The sequence below is a fragment of the Rhyacophila brunnea genome, unplaced genomic scaffold (assembly GCF_057557595.1).
Source record: "Rhyacophila brunnea isolate RB1 unplaced genomic scaffold, BYU_Rbru_1.0 scaffold_5, whole genome shotgun sequence".
In the NCBI taxonomy this organism is placed as follows: Eukaryota; Metazoa; Arthropoda; class Insecta; order Trichoptera; family Rhyacophilidae; genus Rhyacophila; species Rhyacophila brunnea.
In genome coordinates this window covers 4,760,109-4,778,967 of record NW_028233170.1, presented here as the reverse complement: position 1 = coordinate 4,778,967, position 18,859 = coordinate 4,760,109, and the positions used below count along the sequence as shown (strand labels likewise).

Genomic DNA, 18,859 nt, shown 5'->3' with positions numbered 1-18,859 from the left:
GACTTCGCGATCGGAATACAAATATGTGACGTGTATTTTCTATGTTGAGATAGCGTGGCTATTTCGTCATTTTTTAACCATAGTCATGGAAGTATTCATGATTCACCACGGGCTTTGAAATTTTAGCGAAATCATTTAGGTACAACTTGCGATGGTGTGTTATTAATAATGTCATTGGTTATTTATCATTAAGTGAAACGGCAAATAATTATCAACAATAGGTGAGACGAAATTTCGCATTTGTCGCCAATCGCCGAGCGGCATTCGATGTGGGAGCGCGTCGATTTTTTTGAACTTATACTTCTTTAGGTGCGTTTGGAAAATCAGATCAGAGTGTATTTTTGGCGTGTGACATGTAACACATAATTTATTTTTTCACCCAAAAATAAACGCACTCGATTGGATTCGAACCACCGATTGTTCGGTTATCAGCCGAACGCACTACCATTACGCCACAGTATGATACTCCAATCGTGACGATTATACAGTATAATATTATAGTTTAGAATTGTTCCGTTGCCTAGGCAGCGAATTTATTATTGTCGGCCATTTGCAATTCCTTACGTAAACAAACAATTGAACGTCATAGTGGCAGTTGTTACTTTAAAAATAAAAACAACGATAAATAATTATATAATTTAGTAATATAAGTTAAAGTGTATAGAAATAAACCAACAGCGTTCCAATAAGCGGTTCTTTTTCTTGAGTGTGTAATTTAACAAGATAATTAAGAGCTAGTCGAAGAATCTAGGTTATCACAAGTTTTGTTTTTGTTTTGTTACGCCAAAGAAGTATAACTTCTAACGCGCGTACATAAGTACACACACCGTTTTTTTTTTTGTGAATACATTCTTATATTGTGTAAAGATGACTAAAAAACGTTATCCTGTACTCGAAAAATAAAACATGTCAATGAATATATTATTATTATTACCAATATAACAATAAACATAACACTAAATGGATGCACGTTGAATTTTTATGACAAATTATGTTCCGTTCGGCACGCGTCATTAGCACAATCCGTGTGTCGCATAGTTACGATCTTTTTAGACCATGCCTCAGCTGAGGTATAGCCTTAAGGCGGAGAGTAGGTAACTACAATATAATACATTTACCTGATAACTTTCATTTTAAATAATCAGTGCGCATCTAAGGCCTTGACTCGCGCGCATTCCAGATACATGTGACATCATTGAGCTGTCCACATGTAATCGCCGCGTGTAACTTCTCGCGGTCTAGGTACAGGTGACCTCTCTGAGCCGTCCACATGCACTCGTGACACAATTTGTTACATCACAGGAATCTTTCTATAATACTAGCCTGTCTATCTTTTAAGGAAGAAGAAGCTCCAGATAATATTAAAGTCATGGATGATATAGAAAAATCTGGTATTATTATAATGCTTCGTCTATTAAAATATTCAAATCTTTGTAGCGTTTCTTTAAAAATGGCCACTATCTCATTTACCACACTCTTTCTTTTTAGGAGTCATCTATAACTACAAAAAATACACATCACAATATAATTTTTATATGGTGGCCATTTTGGTTACTATGTTGAATATCACGTCTTATGGACTTCTGACAATGTTAATTTGTTAACAATTGTTTCTATCAATTCTATTCAATTGGACTACTGAATTTGACAATCGAATACCGGCGAATTATAGAGCTTGATTTTGTGCTTTCAACTAGTAAAAATAACGGCGGATTATAGTAGTTGTCGGATAATCGAGCGGCGGATTACTGAGAGTGTACGGTGTAACAAATGACTCTCCTCGATTTGCCGCCCCCAAGCGACGCTCAATCTGCCTACCCCCACAGGACGTCACTGCTGTCTCGTTCTCAAAGAGAGGGGCTGTTCCCATTAAGTGCCGGGAGGTTTTGTATGGCGGCAAGTGAGAGGCCGCGAATTTTTTAGCAAAAATAAATCTTATTATTTTTTTTTTATAAATATATTGAAAGTTTATCATAAACACTTACCAATCATATCGCACCGTGAGTGTAAAACCAAGACATCTGCAAAAGACACATTTTGGAGATATTAGGGTTTGAAGTCTTCGTTTTATCAGGACAAATAGAAATTCTAAAAAAAAAACATATTTGGTTTATATCTACATTATATTGCATGTTCTTTCAGTGACTTCACTTTTACATTATCAAGTTTACGACTTTTGCAGTTGTTTCGCATTTATTCTCGAAATTGAAAAATTTGCACATGTCTTGGTTTTACACTCACGGAGCGATATGCAAAATGTCTCATTATTGGACTAGTATTCTTCCGAATTTTAAATAATTCAAAACAAACGCCCGAGACTGGCATTCTGTCTTCAAAGACGGGCAAATAAGTCAGCGTTTTTTGTATGGCCGGCTCTGTACGCCCGGCCATATCCGCGGACTATTCGCTTTGGCACAGAACCGGCCGTTCTGTGTGTGTCAAAGCTGTTCAAGATAGCACTTTTTTACAGTTCAAATGGTTAACGTATTTACAGAATTAACCACCAGAATACGTAAAGTGATAAATGTGATATATTTATCACAATTAGCTCTTTTTGGATGTTAAGTGATTTCGTCTATGTAAGATCAACGCCGTGGAAGAACCATTTGTCAAAATGTTTAGGAGGGATAAAAAACCTTGCAATTTCTTCACTAAAAAAGATAAAAAATAAATTTAAATGCAGTTTATTGTGTCTTCCTGTTTAATATTAGAAAATATATTTTTATGTATATATCGTATGCGCCTGTGCAAATTAAGTTGTAGCACATACGCAGTATTGCTATAGGATTATTTTGTAAATCAGTTGGACCTTACGCAGTATTGCCGCAACTCTCCGCACGTCTGCTGTATTGGATGTAGTGATATATGCGGTCTTGCTTGCTTCTTTAGTATGGATAATTCATGCACGGTATTGATTTTAACCGAGTACTTACATAGACGATATGTCATGACGAGAGTCAGTCATAAACAAGTAATAAAACAAGACGAACAGTTTAATATTTTTAATGTAAAAATAATTTAACAATTTTTCAAACTACAAAAATACAAATTTACAGTAGGTAATGAAAACGATTTTTGCGTTTCAGGTCATAATATTGATTTTAAGAGAGACTTTACCGTTATATTACAATTTCAAAATCTACAATAATGTCATTTCTTAGTATCATCTTTATCACGCCTTTCGAAGTTTGCAAATAAATTCATGTCACGAAATGAATAATAATAAAATATTACTTAATATCAATATAAAGCCTTGCGTAAAATCATTATTACACTAAAGACGAAATAAAACACATTTGATAATACTCATTATTTCTGTATCACTACATAGGATAGTGTTCACTTGTAAGGCATGAACTGGGAATGCAACAAGGGAATGATAATCAGTTTTAAAAATGCTTAGAAACACTATATTATTATTATTACATAGATAATATTAAATTTACTATTATTTCGGCAGTAGGTACATAACTTTTTCTTATGTTAACGTTATAGCCATATTGTCAATGTTTATAAAATACATTATGTGCAATTTTACCAAGATAATTAACTAGCACCATAATAATTTAGCAGCATATAAGAAAAACAGACATCAGTACAGATAATTTTTATATTATAATAAAATATATACATTCATATAAGTTTTTTTTTATAATAATTACACAGCAGTTACTAAAAATATTGACAGTTCGTATAGCAGTAGCGAAGGGTGGAGGTAGACTGTTCCGCCATAAATAGTGCATATTAAACTTTGTTAGGCATACATATTTGTTTTTATTGAACTAAGACTACAATTTACAGTGATGGTATTGGTTAGTTTTTAAAAATCAATTACATCCTGTCTAACCAAGCCATGATAATTTTGGTATATTTTGGGCGATACGACAAAATTGTGTACACCTTTTCATTCATACTTATTTGTTTTCGTTGGATTAAGAATACATATTACACATATTGTTGTTTCATTTTTTTAAATTTGTAAAGCCCTGCCAAACCAAACTATAAAGGATAAAAAATATTACTCTATCTATAAAATATTCAAAGTTATGTATGATTTGATTGCAAAGTTTTAGATATTTTATAGATAGATGAGTATTATTTGATTATTATCTATTATGGCTTGGTTTTCGCAGGGTTTAATTGAATTTAAAAACTAACCAACACCATCTATAAATTGTAGTCTTATTTCAATGAAAACAAATACGTATGACTGACAAAGTTTAGTATGCACTGTTTATGTCGGATCTTAACAGCCTACCTCCATCCATCGCCACTGTCGTATAGTCATATTAATTTATGTAAATCAATCGCAGAGACATCTGACAATTTATTTTGTCCCTAAAAAGTTACAGGCAAAATAAAACGATAGTCATTCATTTATATCACTAAACTTGTCTATATTCAACAATTTCATCAATCAATTGGTTGATATTTCATATTGGGGGAAGCAATAGTGAATTTCTTCATTTATTTAAAAAGGCATACGCATTTTATTAGAGCAAGGCTTTATTATATGACTATCAAGAATAATTTATTACTGGATATTGCCAAGACATTAATGTAGGAAATTAATTCATACTCAGATGTTCCCTAATTTCAGGTTAATAGTTTTATCTAATTCACTACTAGTGACCCATCCAGCGTTGCCAACTTGGCGTTTTTCTTGCCTATGGCGTTTTTATTAGCGTTTTTTGATATCTTCAACAGCTTTAAATATGCTGAAAATAAGCTAGATATTTAGTTTATTTATACAGATATTTAATGAAGGTAGGTCAGTACTTGAGAAATAAAACAACACAATGAAATAATAGGAGCATTCTTGGCGTTATAGTGATCTCACAGTATCAGATATTATAATATATGTGTTTAGGCATGTTGCATCGGATTGACGATTATCGGAGATTTCACTCTCTGTATTACCTAATAATTACTTATCATAGGTTGTTAGATTTATTAACTATTTTTTGTCAATTTTGAAATGAGGTTCTGGGAAAATTTGGTGTGATTTTTTTGCACTTTTTTTTCGATAGGCAAAAAAAGATATTGAAATTTTATTATCACAAAATCAAGCGTTTTTTTCTTGTCAAATAGCTTATTTTCTTACCCTGTCTGGCATCTTTTTGTCAGCGACAGTTGGCAACACTAAACCCATCTAGTAAATTTAGAAGAAATACATTTGTTCAAAATAATAATTACTGACATGATGCAGTAAAAATGTGTCAAGAAAAAATTGTGAATTAATCAGAACATATAAGACTGATTGATAAATAATATATATTCTAAACAATATTGTTTATTGATTAAAATTTGCATGATGCTGTATTGCATCCATTGTTATCTACTAAAAAAATTGGTAATTAAATTTTTTGGGTTGACAAAAGAAATACTAGCACAACAGAATTGTTTTTTTTAGTTTTCTATTGATTTAATTTAGGGTGATCAGCAATAGAAAACTCTTAAACTACGACTTCAATAAAGTAACAAAAATAAAATTACCTATGTGAAAATTATATACCTATCGTACACGTAAAAAGCATCCATATCACGTAAACCATGCGTCAATCAGTCAAAGACATTAATAACAACTAACGTTTATATCTAAATTGAGTGATTTCATTATTCTTTCATTTTAATAATTATAATAACATATTTTAAAACTCACACCCGGTATACAATACTAGTTTAACATATTATATTATTACAGCGTATTGCAATTTTTCAAATTCATTTAAGAAATCAATCGTTAACAACATTTTGAGTTGCGCGTATTACGTCCTAGAAATTAAATTTTAATATTATAATAATTGACAATGAATGATAGGTGACGTTAAAAAAAATCCTTCGTCCATAAACAAATGATAATAATACGACCATCAAGGAATTTAGGAGTATATAAATGGAGCTTATTATTAAATATTCATGAATTTGTTTGTGTCTTGAATTATTCACAAAAGGAATCACATCAGGAAGAGAATATAGCTATTAGCTGCCATATCATTCTCGTGGTTAAATTCAATTTAACGCAAATATCAAACATATTATTTATTTTACAATGTGAAACGTAGATGTCTACGTATTGTTCTCACAATCTTATCTGCCCTGAATTGATTTTTTCGTAAGCTTCTTGAGTGAGTGGCAAGTATTGAGCGGTTTTTTGATCAATGTAATATAATTTGTCTGAAATTGTGGAAGGATTGAATCCCTGCTCTTGGAGATCAGTCTTCTTCATTTTGAATGTTCCTGGAAATCAGAGAAAAATAATTTATCAAAAGTTATTAATATGAAAGAACACAGTTCAGATTTTTGTTTATACAGTAATGGATATTAGTCATCTTGCTCAACCTATTAAGGTTTATGCTCTCGAAATACGTGAATTTTTTTCAGACCCGGGATTCAAGCCGAAGACCCTCGAAATTATAAATTACTATAAAATATATTTTTTATACAAATGAAATGGAAAAAGGTAATACAGTGTCTCATGCTTGTATTTCTATAAAAGTTACAGTCTCTAGGCTAGCGATGGCAAACCTATGGCATGCACGAACTTCTGCTGGCATGCAAAAGAATTACAGAGTTTTAAAAGACACCAACGATACGCGAGTTCTTTACCGTCCTGGTTTGGCCGAAATCGTCCAGGAAATGTAACCCTCCCTCATATTCCAGATGATTCTCAACTGGGACAATAATATCGCAGGAATGAATTTAGAAGCCACAGACCTGATTTTTCCAAAACAGGTACGTAAGAATAAAATGAAAGATTTTTTTTGTAAAGGGAAAGCATTTAGGCGAAATTGTGGACATTTTTTTAATACACACTGAACACATATATCGGAGCTTACCTGTCATATCGACTTGTTTTAAAACCCTAATAAATATTGGTCGGGCGTAAGCTGGCAGGTCGCGTGACAAACCAGTCGCTAGCTGCGCCAGGTCCAAGTTGCCCTCAGGATCTGCAATACCGCACATGCCGGCACGACCTTCCACATGGGGTATCTGTAAAATGAAACATTATGTTTAGAAACAAAATATTAATGACATTTGGTGATATCTAAAATCTTTCCTATGTAACGGAATTATGAAACAATTAATTATTGGCTTTAGCCACCTCCAACATTTGCCTTTAAGGCAGAAAAGCAAAGGAAGCAGTGTGGTGAGGTAGAGAATTCGTGAGGCATTGATCAAAGCATTTCATAAATTAAACCACTCCCGCACAGCCCATATTAATATCGAAGTACTAAAATGGTTGTCTTTTATTATCTCGAAAAGTAGATCGATGGCATATATTTTCTCCATTTCTATCGGGAAAAACCGACCACGAAAAATTAAGATCAATAGGACTGACAAAAAAAAAGATAGAAGTGTCATGTGGTGTTATCGCCCCCTAATCAAGTAAACCTAAGTGTAAACTGAACGACACGCACAACCATCTGCCCTGTTGCCTTATATGACCTCTGCAGTATTAAAACATGTTGTATTTTGGTTCAGTGGTAACACCGCTCGAAAAATTGACACATATGTACTCACCACATCCTGTCGGCTTTACACCTAAGACCCGCCTAAGACTGATGTTGAGGATTAATTGTGATTGCTCAGAATTCATATTCATAATTCTTTCTACAGCGATCTACTATAGTATTTTGATCAAACGTTTCTTTGGAAACTGTGCATAATTCTTTAATTCGAATACAGTATGTATGTAATTTATTTACATAACTTAATAATGATTATGACCAGTTTTGTCTGTTTTGAAGGACATTGTCAAATGATAAAAAAAAAATTCTTATATGTGGATGAAACAATGTAAGTCATGATTGTTATTAAATTTTGTGGATTATGTACTTAATTAGTTTTATTCTAATTACATAAAAACTATCTCAGAAAATTTCAAAGTAAACATTCATAATTACTGTTACTTAAAACTGCATTTCTACATTTCTTTACCCACAAAATTTCTTGTGAAACAAAGTAATAATATAATAGGTTAGATTTGCTTACCAATACTCCGTAGACTACGGCATCACGGTGATTGGCAATCTGTGATACTGCGGCTTCAACCTCGCTGGTGGAAACATTCTCTCCTCTCCATCTGAAAGTGTCTCCGGTTCTGTCTTTGAAGAATAGATATCCTAATTCGTCAGACACCAAAATATCACCTGAAAGAGATAAACAAGGTTGGTGAAAAAAAAATACATTGTATAGAGTAGCCAGTTAGTTCTAGAGTTGGCAACACTGCTGGACATGATGTAACACTTTTTTGTTTCAACTATCTTTTGTTTTTTCCTTCCCTTACGGTCTTATCATCATCATCATCATCAGCCTGAATCTATCCACTGCTGGATGAAGGCCTCTTCAAGTTGCTTCCACTTCTCTCGGTCCTGTGCATTGCGTTGCCACGTACTTCCGCAGAACTTTATCATTTCATCGATCCAGCGGCCTCTAGGTCTACCTTGTGGACGTTTTGTACTTCTTGGATACCACTGGATGACTAGATTTGTCCAACGATTGTCTCTTCTTCGAGCTATGTGTCCAGCCCATCTCCATTTAAGGCTTTTAATAAACTCTATTACATCGCAAACCCTTGTCTGCTTCCTTATCCACTCATTCCTCTTTTTGTCCTTTCGCGTTATGCCCAGCATGCACCTCTCCATACCACGTTGTGCTACTCTAAGTTTCTGGATCTCTCTTTTACTTAGGGTCCATGTTTCACACGCATATGTCATCACGGGAAGCACACACTGGTTGAACACTTTGCGCTTTAGGCACAGTGGAAGGTCACTTTTGAAGACATTATTCAGGCGGCCAAAAGCACTCCAGCCTAGCTTTACTCTGCGAACAATTTCATCAAATATACATCCATCTATAGATACTTGTTGTCCCAGATAGATGTAGCTTTTCACCTGTTCGAGCTGAGTGCCATTGATGAGGATCTCTTTTTGGCCTGCAAAGCAGTTGAACATGACTTTCGTCTTTGTTACATTTATTTTCAAACCTACTTTGTTGCTTACTTCAGCGAGTTCCTGCATTCTGCTTTGGAGGTCTTCTGAGTCTTGCGAGAAAATTACTATGTCATCGGCAAAGCGCAGATGACTCAGGTATTCTCCATTTATGGGGATCCCTTTGTCATTCCAGTCAAGTTGCCTGAATAAGTCTTCAAGGGTAGCTGTAAATAGTTTAGGTGAGATTGTATCACCTTGTCGGACTCCTTTGCTGATAGGAAATCTGCGCGATGGTTTATGGAGATTTACAGATGCTGTTGCGCTACTGTATATATTATTGAAAATATTTATATAGCGTCCAGGGATTCCTTGTTTTCTGAGTGCGTCGAGTATTGAACATTTCTTTATCGAATCAAACGCCTTCTCATAGTCTATAAAACCCATGCATAGTGGCAGTTTGTATTCCTGGTACCGCTCTATGATTTCTCTGACGACTTGGATATGGTCCATAGTGCTGTATCCTCCTCTAAATCCGGCTTGTTCTCTCGGTTGGTTCTCGTCTAGTACATTTTGCAGACGGTTTGAGAGAATTTTTGTGAACGTCTTGTAGAGAATAGGGAGTAGACTTATTGGACGATAATTTGCTAGGTCTTCTCTGTCACCTTTTTTGTGAAGAATGACAATGCTGGCATTTTTCCCCATACCTCTGGGACATCCTCTTTGCATATGCAGGCTGTGAACAATTGTGCAAGTACTTCATTTGCATCCTTTCCTGCTTTTTTGAGGATATCTATCGTTAAACCGTCTTCCCCGGGGGCTTTCCCACTTTTCATGTAAATTACGGTCTTATATACACACACATATTGCATACTATGTAAATTTACGATCTTTAAAAGCCTATATTAATAATAAACCTCAATAAAAAGTAAGTAAATATTTTATATATTCTCCGGCTGAACTATTCAATTAATTTAATGTCTTTGGTCCCATATTTCTTCATCTTGTACTACACAGAGTTCATAAAGGTTCAAATATATTATGATGCACATCGCATATTGTCACGTGATGTCACAGTAAGCTGCTGCGCAGGAAAAAAATGTATAATGTTGTTTCCCGCATGCCTCAATGAACATTTTTTATCATTTTCTACATGCCTACATGCCAAAATCGTGTGTTTTTTGTTTTTAGCGGTTGGCACTATGTATTTTCTATAAGAATGTTGTCTATGGTCTGCAGGTTGTGTTCTGTTCAAAATATTATTTATAGATGCTATATCGAAAGTAATTTTAATGTACGCATACGTAGAAACTTGTATGAATTGAAATTAACATGAATAATGAATAATAATTCAAAATACTAATACATTAGCGTTGACACTCTACATCTTTACATTCTTAATTTATAATCGTTCAAAATAGTCTGCTGAATGACGAAACCATAGACTAAATTTGTCGCCGTGACAGCATGTGACAGTACGCGACATGCATTATACCCCGTTTACACGTGCATGGATGTACTGTGCACAGTAAGAAAATGTATGGGGAGACATGTATTATCCTGCAGTTGGCAAGATTGCGTGCATAAATCAAACAAGATTGGAAGATTCCAAATTTCCAATGCGTGAGTAAGATTATTTTCGATCTGCGCCTGCGCAGTAGAGCGATCGTAGCGAATCTACCAGCAAAAAAATGAACTACTCATTTTGAGCTGCGATTTTCAATACGGCCTGTTAGATAGTAGTATAAAATGACAACATCGCGTCTCGCTTACTCTTCCATAATGAAATTGGAGAGACAGTCAGCACTTTTACGTGTAAACAGTTATTGTCATGACAGTTTACTCATTCGCTGCTGACTAGATAATGATTTTTAATTACCACCTTTAAAATGCACGTTAATTACATCGATCGGCCGCCTGGTCATTACGCGCCGGGTGCGTCTTCAGCGTCCAAAGTATTAAAATAAGCACAATTGCCGACAGTAATTCCATGCACGTGTACAGGCGCTATTATAATGTATTGAACCTTTGCCATCATCCAATCAAATAAACAAAAGAATGTTTAAAAAAGACCAAGGAAAATGAATTACATACAGAATAAAATGTAATATGGGATTGGCAAATTAAAAATGTTATAATGTAATAGTGTAAGTTCTAGTATAATCTAAATTGAGGAAAGATGCATGTAAACTATGCTTACCTGATATGAAAGCCGCATCTCCTTTGGTAAAAACATCGTGCACGATTTTCTTCTCCGACGCTGCCTTATCAACGTAACCTAAAAATGCACGAGTAGGGTTGCTTGGCTGAATTTTACCAATGAAGACTCCAGGTTCATTAGGTTCACACAACTGAAATTAAACACAATAATGTAATACATAAAAGTTCATAAACTAAAATTAACAACCATAATATTATGTAGTACTAATTACACTTATAGCACGTTTACATATGCATGGATTTACTGCAGACAGTACGTATTATCGCGGCCATAACAAGAAAATGCATGTGTAAACATGTATTATCATGCAAGTTGCATGAATCAAAGAAGTTCGGAAGCTTCTGAATTTTCATGCGACAGTTGGGATTGTTCGATATCTGCGCCTGCGCAATAGAACGATAGTGGCGATCTTGCCGGTTAGAAAACGAATTACACCGCGCAGACTCGTTTTGAGGTTAACCGATGTTCACAACCTTTCAAATAGTACTATAAAATGACAACATCGTGTATCGCTTACTCTTGACGAATGAGATTGGCGAAACAGTCAGAACTTTTACGAGTAAATAGTTGTTGTTGCGATAGTTTAAAATACACACTATTGCTGCAAGTAAATCCATGCACGTGTACAGGCGCTGTTGGTATGTCCATCTTTATATGTATCTACATATTTATGACAATAGACTGGATGTAAAATCAGTCAATTGTTGATAAACGTATACATTTGATGAGTTATTTAAGTCATTCATTGCGCACACTGCACCTAGCGCGTAGCAATTAACGTTATAATTAAATGTGGTCATTAAGTGGTCGGCAGTTAACGAGTTAATATTTGTATAATGATAAACATGACTTCCGCATCTAAGGGTATGAGCATATTTGCTATGTTCCAGTAATACCAATTATTAACACTAGTATTCCAAACATCAAAGTGAAGTATCTTGTCAAGTAGATGTTATTCTTTTTTTAAATAATTATTTTTGCTTTTAAACTGGCAATATTTTATTAATTGGTATGCATTTATTTTTAAGACATTGTGTATTTTACTGCTCTTGCATTTTTTTTTAATAAGATGACATTTTTATAAATCAATACCTACATACCTACTTAACTATAGTCTTTTGAGTACCTATAATGTGATATTTTTGGATATTTTCATTATACACGGTATTTTAATTACAAATGAAGTGATTTTTATGAAAATTTACCTGACAGAATCCTTTTGCATTTCTTATTGGTTCACCTGTCCTTTCATCGACTTTGATAAGAGCTATGGGATATACCCTTGGTAGGATTTTGGAAACAAATCCAATAGCTCCTACTGTACCGTCAATATTAACTGTAACAAAAGCATAAATACATCAGTGAATAAAACATTTTAGAAAGCTAACACCATATTTTATTGATGACATTACATCTCATAAAATGAAGAAATAGAAGCATTGATATAATATAGATAAAACTCCAATTCATTAGATCTCTGTGGCGTTACAAAAGATTTTGTTGTAAATAACCAAAGTTAGATTGAATGATTGTAGACTCAAAAGTTATACATGACGACTGAGTTAAATTAAAGATGTGTCAGGAGCAATTTCCCCATGAATGCATACCTAAAAATATTATAGCGTGATGCATGAAATTGATATATTATGGAACGGGTTGAATGGAAATTTGTTAGCATATCTATGTATCTAATTTTAAGTTGTAGCCTGACTTGTATCGTCAAATTCTCCTAACAGAGAATGAAGTTATTTTTATAAGCCTAAAAACACTAATGGCCGAACACACTACCATCACATCATGAGCTGTTACGCTGAGATGGAGAAAAAATGTAAACAGCATGTGACGTGACGGTGATGTATATTCTTTCTTGATGTATTAATAAAGTGTCTTTTGAATACAACATTATTTACAGGATGTTGAAAAGAGTTTAAAATAATTTACAATTGGACATTTATCTTCCATGTCAATATATTTAACTTAGTCATTCATGCAATTAGTTCCATGTGTACTCAGCCCCTTTATTATTATTTTATTGTATAGCTTCTTTCATAAAAATTAATGTTATTCTTTGCTTTTTACCTATATTAGCATTTCCTTCAGTCGCACCATAAAATTCAGTTATCAAGGGAATATTAAAGCGGTCAACAAATTCTTGCCATATCTGAAAAATAAATAAAGAAACATTCAATATCACTGTGTTGTATCATACAGGTATGTAAGTATATGTTTCTATGTCATATTAACAGAACATTTGTGTAAATTTGATGTATACCTGTGGCCTTAATCCATTTCCGAACATAAGACGCAATTTGTGCTGTTTGTCAATAGGTCCAGCAGGCACAGCAAGCAAATATCGGCACATCTCTCCAATATAGTTAGCAATCTGCCAAAACAAAAAAACATTTATTTTTACTGGCAATACATAATTCAATTTATTTTATTTTTCATTCCATATTTAACCGGATGGCTGCCAATGCCGTCTTAAGACGTGAACTTTTCCATGAACGTAACGACGCTCATACAAAAATGACGTCTTTGGACATCCCACTTTAAACGGGATTTTATTAACGTAAATCAATTATTTTAAACATACATGTTGAACACATAACGACATATATTGGGAATATCGTCACATACGCAGAATTGAAACAGAATTCGTTTTTACCACTTGAAACGTAAATTGATTTAATTTTTTTATTTTTGCAATAAAATTCGCGGCGTGCAAGGTGCCGCCATACATACACCTACCAGCAGTAAAAAGGTAAGATCATAAATCATTTGTTGTAATTTTAATTAAAATGATTGTTTGTGGTTTCCATAAGTATAATAGAATCATTCTACGGTGGCACCATACCAATATCACTATAATTTTTTTCTGTATACTTTCTGGCCACAGGGTACCAATTTCCTGGACCCCTTTAGTCATAATGGTAAATTCGGCCCTGGATAATACTCACAGAAAACAAAGAGAGTATACTGTAATCATTCTTCAGTGGCACCATGAGCGATTCGAAACATAAATAAAAAGGATTTAAGGTTATATGCGTTTAAATTTTTCATGAAATCGATGTTCTTTAAACTATATATAAAAAACATTAAAACTATAAATTAGTCAAAAATCTTTTCTGTACTTTTACACTTAATAAACTGAATTTAAAAAATAAACATGACCATAAAATTAGGGATTGCAATACCGGTATTTCAAAACCAGTATTCCAGTTTTTTTCGATACCGAAATACCGGTTTTAAAAACCAGACAATACTGATATATTCGGTATTAAAAGTGGAAAGAAAATGTATTAATTGACATGGAAGGTTCAAGAAGACTGTGTTATTTTTCTCTGGTTACGTCGTTAGTTTGTATTATCAGCCCTAGTGGTGAATATTTCATGATTGAATAATAATTATACTCTATAATGGACTAGTCTGTGCCTAATTTTTTTACGTTTATCTACTAAAGAGTCGCTTATAAATAATGAAAAAATATAATTTTGTGGAAACAGTGAGCAACATTGTATTTAGTTTTACTTATTACGGGATAAAAGTAAAGAGATTGCAAGTTATCAGTGGGACACAATACACGTACACATCGAAGAACAACTTTCTAATATAAAGTTATTGAAAGATCATTCGAAGAAGAAAGTACCAATAGTTCAACTACTAGGTATTTGTAAACATCGGTATCTCTACCGTATCTTACTGTTACATAATTTTAAAGGTATAATTATATGCAGATACTTATTTAGATAATTTTGCTATAAAATATTAATATTTTAAAGAAATTTTTATGTTTTAATTTTTTTCATATATTTAACGAATACCGGTATTCAATAGGAAATACTGGTATTGGTATTTTCATTCGGTATTGCAATCCCTACATAAAATATTACGTAAGATGTATTAATAAGATGGGATGTTTTTAACGAATTCACATTTTAAAACTTTTTTTTTTAATTTTAATTAAAATACTTTAGTACATATTCAACAAAAAAAAAGTCAAATTGCAAGCTTCATATCGACCGTGTTTAAGAAAAAGGGCGTAACCCACACATAACAAATTATACAGGAGAGGCAAAAAATGTTTTTTTGAATGAATTTGGTTTAATATTAATAAAAAAATAGGCGCATACATAGGCATGATGATTGATGATTTGGTGTAATATCTTTTCGATCTACTAATAATTAAAGAAGTTATTACAGAAAAATCGTTAAAATTGAAGGTCAATGCTTTTTTTCTTAAATTAAAACTTAATTAAAGATCAATGAAAACCTGAATTTAGATAATAAATCGGCATTTGCGGCTTACTTCCTTTTTACAGAACGTGTATTTAGTTGTATACATTGTTAATATTTAATAAAAGCACTTTTCGAAAAATCGAGGGTTACGCCCTTTTTCCTAAATAAAGTCGATATTTATCCGCTAGGTATCTCTGGTAGGTGGAGTATTCATCTGAAGCAAAATTTCCAACATATATTGTAATACTTTACATTCCTAAATGATTTGGATAATCAAGACAATCAAGTCATCTGGCTGTATTATTATAAAACTAAAGCTTACCGTTGCATTGTATTTAATACAGTCTTTGATGAAGTTGGATGCTGAAAATTTGTTACGAATTGCGACAGTATTTCCATAAACAAGAGCTTGACCGACAGCAGTGATGCAACCGGCTGAATGATAAAGTGGCAGAGAAGTGTAGACAATATCGGCAGGTGTTAATCGGCTCAAATGGTGAATTCCACCACACATAAACATGTATCTGAAAGGGATTAATAAAATTATAATTCTTGTAACAATTTAGATAGACATTATCATAATATTGGGCATCATAATTAACATTCCAATCTTCTCTATAATATATTATGTAACAAGAAAATTTCACTTCTGCTCCTAAGCGGAGTAAATGGCAGTGGCGAAGAGTGGAGGGAGGCTGTTAAGATCTGACATAAATAGTAGGTACACATTAAATTTTGTTAGTCATACGTATTTGTTTTTACTGAACTCAGACTACAATTTACAGATGGTGTTGGTTAGTTTTTAAAAATCAATTAAACCCTGCCTAAACCAAACCATAATAGGTTTGGTATGTTTTAGGCGATACAACAAAGTTGTGCACACTGTTTCATTCATACATATTTGTTTTCGTTGGATTAAGAATACATATTACACAATATATTATTGGTTTATTTTTTTTAAATTCATTAAGCCCTGCCTAAACCAAACTACAAAAAAAAAATATATTATTCTATCCATAAAATGTCCATAGTTATGTATGAATTAATTGCATAATTTTAGATATTTTAAAGATAGATGAGTATTTTTTAAATATTATCTATTATGGCTTGGTTTTCGCAGGGATTAATTGAATTTTAAAAACTTACCACCACCATCTATAAATTGTAGTCTTATTTCAATAAAAACAAATACGCATGACTGATAAAGTTTAGTATGCACTATTTATGGTGAACTGGTGGGTTAAATATATTATTATAGGTCAACGCTTAAGCCGCTGGGCCATCATAATTTAGAATAAATATTTTTTGATAAAATTTATTGAAGTAATTAATTTATTCACTGAATAAACACAAGATTTAAGAATGTAGCATACTTCATTTAACATAAATAATATAAAATAAACCACTTCATTCAATCAAACAGGGTTCAAAAGATATTGTTAATTCCATTAAATAAATGAACACTTTGGCTACACCAAGCAACATTTCAGCACTCCGTATCTGTTAATGGAAATCCTGGGTCTGACAAGTACACATATTGTTTTTCAATTTGTGTATGAATCAGAGTATGGAACCTGATAGATTGAGCAAGTGGCTGACATCCATTTCTCGTAAAAACAAAATTTGATAATAGAAACCTCCACTCTGTGGAGGCCTATATCGTCACCGTTCAGGCAAAAGTCACCAACCCTAAAAACATAGTTTTGAGATATCGCAATTTGAAAGTTTGAAAATGCAGGAAAAATCAGATTTTAATGTTTTTAAGGTTTTATCTACATTAAATTATTTTCTTATGTCTTCTTAATAATTTCTTTAAGGTAATTTTACTTTTTGATGCTAATTAAAACATCTGGAAGGTTTTGAAGGAGACAAGGTAGCTCAATTATGGTTTGGTGACTTTTGCTTGTTAATAATCTGAACAACGTTAGCCAAAAGAAGGATCAATAAAACTCACCATCCATAGTATAGTGACTTTTGCTTGTATATTTATAACGAAGGATTTATTTTTTTTTATATAGTCAATAATGTCTATTCACCTATAATGACTTTTGCTTGTTAAGATTTTATCGAAAGTCATTTAGTGAAAAACAAATAATTCGGATTTAAGCAAAATTTTACTAACTAATGTACCGTGGTGAGTTTTGCATCTTAAAGAACATAATTTTACGCTTCGGGTGACATACTCAACTCGAAACTGCCATTTTCAGGGTTGGTGACTTTTGCCTGAACGGTGACGATATGATCTTATTAGGATCGGATATGGTCGAAGAAGAAGTATCACACAGACAGAGAAGAAAAAGTGGTAAAATGACCACAAATGTCCAATAACGAAGATGGCACAGAAAGAAAAAAAGGATAGTGAAGTAACCTTGAATGCGTGATAACGGCAGCTTTTGGCAATCCGGTTGTACCGGACGTGTAAATGTAGAGGACTTTATCGTGGAAACTTGTCTCTTGTATCCGAACAGGAGGGCTGACAGGGGCAGCTGTCAAGAGGGTAGTGAGATCTTTGATAGCTCCTGTACTTCCAGTATTGGGCACGCTTCTTGCGATTGATGTCGTGAGCGCTGGGGACCATCGGTATAGAGATATCGATGAATCTAGATCTCCAGTAATGTCCTGAATGGCTGCAAAAAGTAAAAAGTGAAAATTGAATAATAAAGTCAAACATTCAAATCAATTTCATTTATTGTAAACATTGTAAACATTAAAAAATATTAATTCAAGACGATCACATTATGACCTAAGACAAGAAAAAAAATATACTACCGACTGAGGGTAGGTAGTAAGTACTTGATGGAATTTAAATAGTGTAGCGCGGGACCTCTCGCTTGCACCGAATACTTTCTCCCTCGCACAGCGGCCGTCGCCTACAGTCCACGCAAGCGCCTCCCATCGAGGCGCTCCCTACCTGCGCGCGCCGGCGTCTCGGCTGGACAGCGAGGAGAGGGTCGCCCGGATGAGAATATAAGGCGCTACGCAGTCCCAAACAAATCAGTTAACCTTGGGCCAGCTTGGCCTTGACTCAGCATACTAGTCTTGCTTGGTCTGAAAAAGATATACACGGCTTACCGTAAACTCTATCAGACCACAGTGAGCTATACTTGCTAAACCCTGCTCAACGCAATAGTCTTGTTTACACTGAAAATGGTATAAGCGGCTTCCCGTAACCCTATCAGTGTACAATGAGCTATTGTGGTGAGGTAGGTACGACGAACCCCTTATAATATTTATTAAGGAAGTACCTATTTACACCCTTATAATAGTAATTAATCCAAGTATTGTACTTTTCTAATTGAATCGTTTTTGCTACCCAGGATTCGCCTTTCGTCATCTTCAGGTACTATGTACACTCACCATGGAAAATATACAACTGACACAGAATATAATTAATTACTGGGACGCAATAAGATTCAGATGGAAATGAAATGTACAAAAATGTACACCAATATTATAATCAAGTTACATC

General features: G+C 33.6%; 1 protein-coding gene across 2 annotated transcripts in view; it reads right to left on the bottom strand.

Moving 5' to 3' along the window:
* Positions 1 to 3,992: 3,992 nt before the first annotated feature.
* Positions 3,993 to 18,859, bottom strand: part of Fatp1 (Fatty acid transport protein 1) — a 138,397-nt gene continuing 123,530 nt past the window's right edge. For both annotated transcript variants that reach the window (XM_085955947.1, XM_085955946.1), the window contains exons 6-14: positions 17,759 to 18,017; positions 15,713 to 15,914; positions 13,427 to 13,537; positions 13,234 to 13,315; positions 12,360 to 12,490; positions 11,134 to 11,284; positions 7,996 to 8,153; positions 6,840 to 6,993; positions 3,993 to 6,240 (exon numbers count right to left, since the gene is read on the bottom strand). In XM_085955947.1, coding sequence (XP_085812073.1) covers positions 6,083 to 6,240; positions 6,840 to 6,993; positions 7,996 to 8,153; positions 11,134 to 11,284; positions 12,360 to 12,490; positions 13,234 to 13,315; positions 13,427 to 13,537; positions 15,713 to 15,914; positions 17,759 to 18,017 — 1,406 coding nt within the window. In that variant the 3' untranslated portion in view covers positions 3,993 to 6,082. The remainder of the gene's footprint in view (positions 6,241 to 6,839; positions 6,994 to 7,995; positions 8,154 to 11,133; positions 11,285 to 12,359; positions 12,491 to 13,233; positions 13,316 to 13,426; positions 13,538 to 15,712; positions 15,915 to 17,758; positions 18,018 to 18,859) is intronic.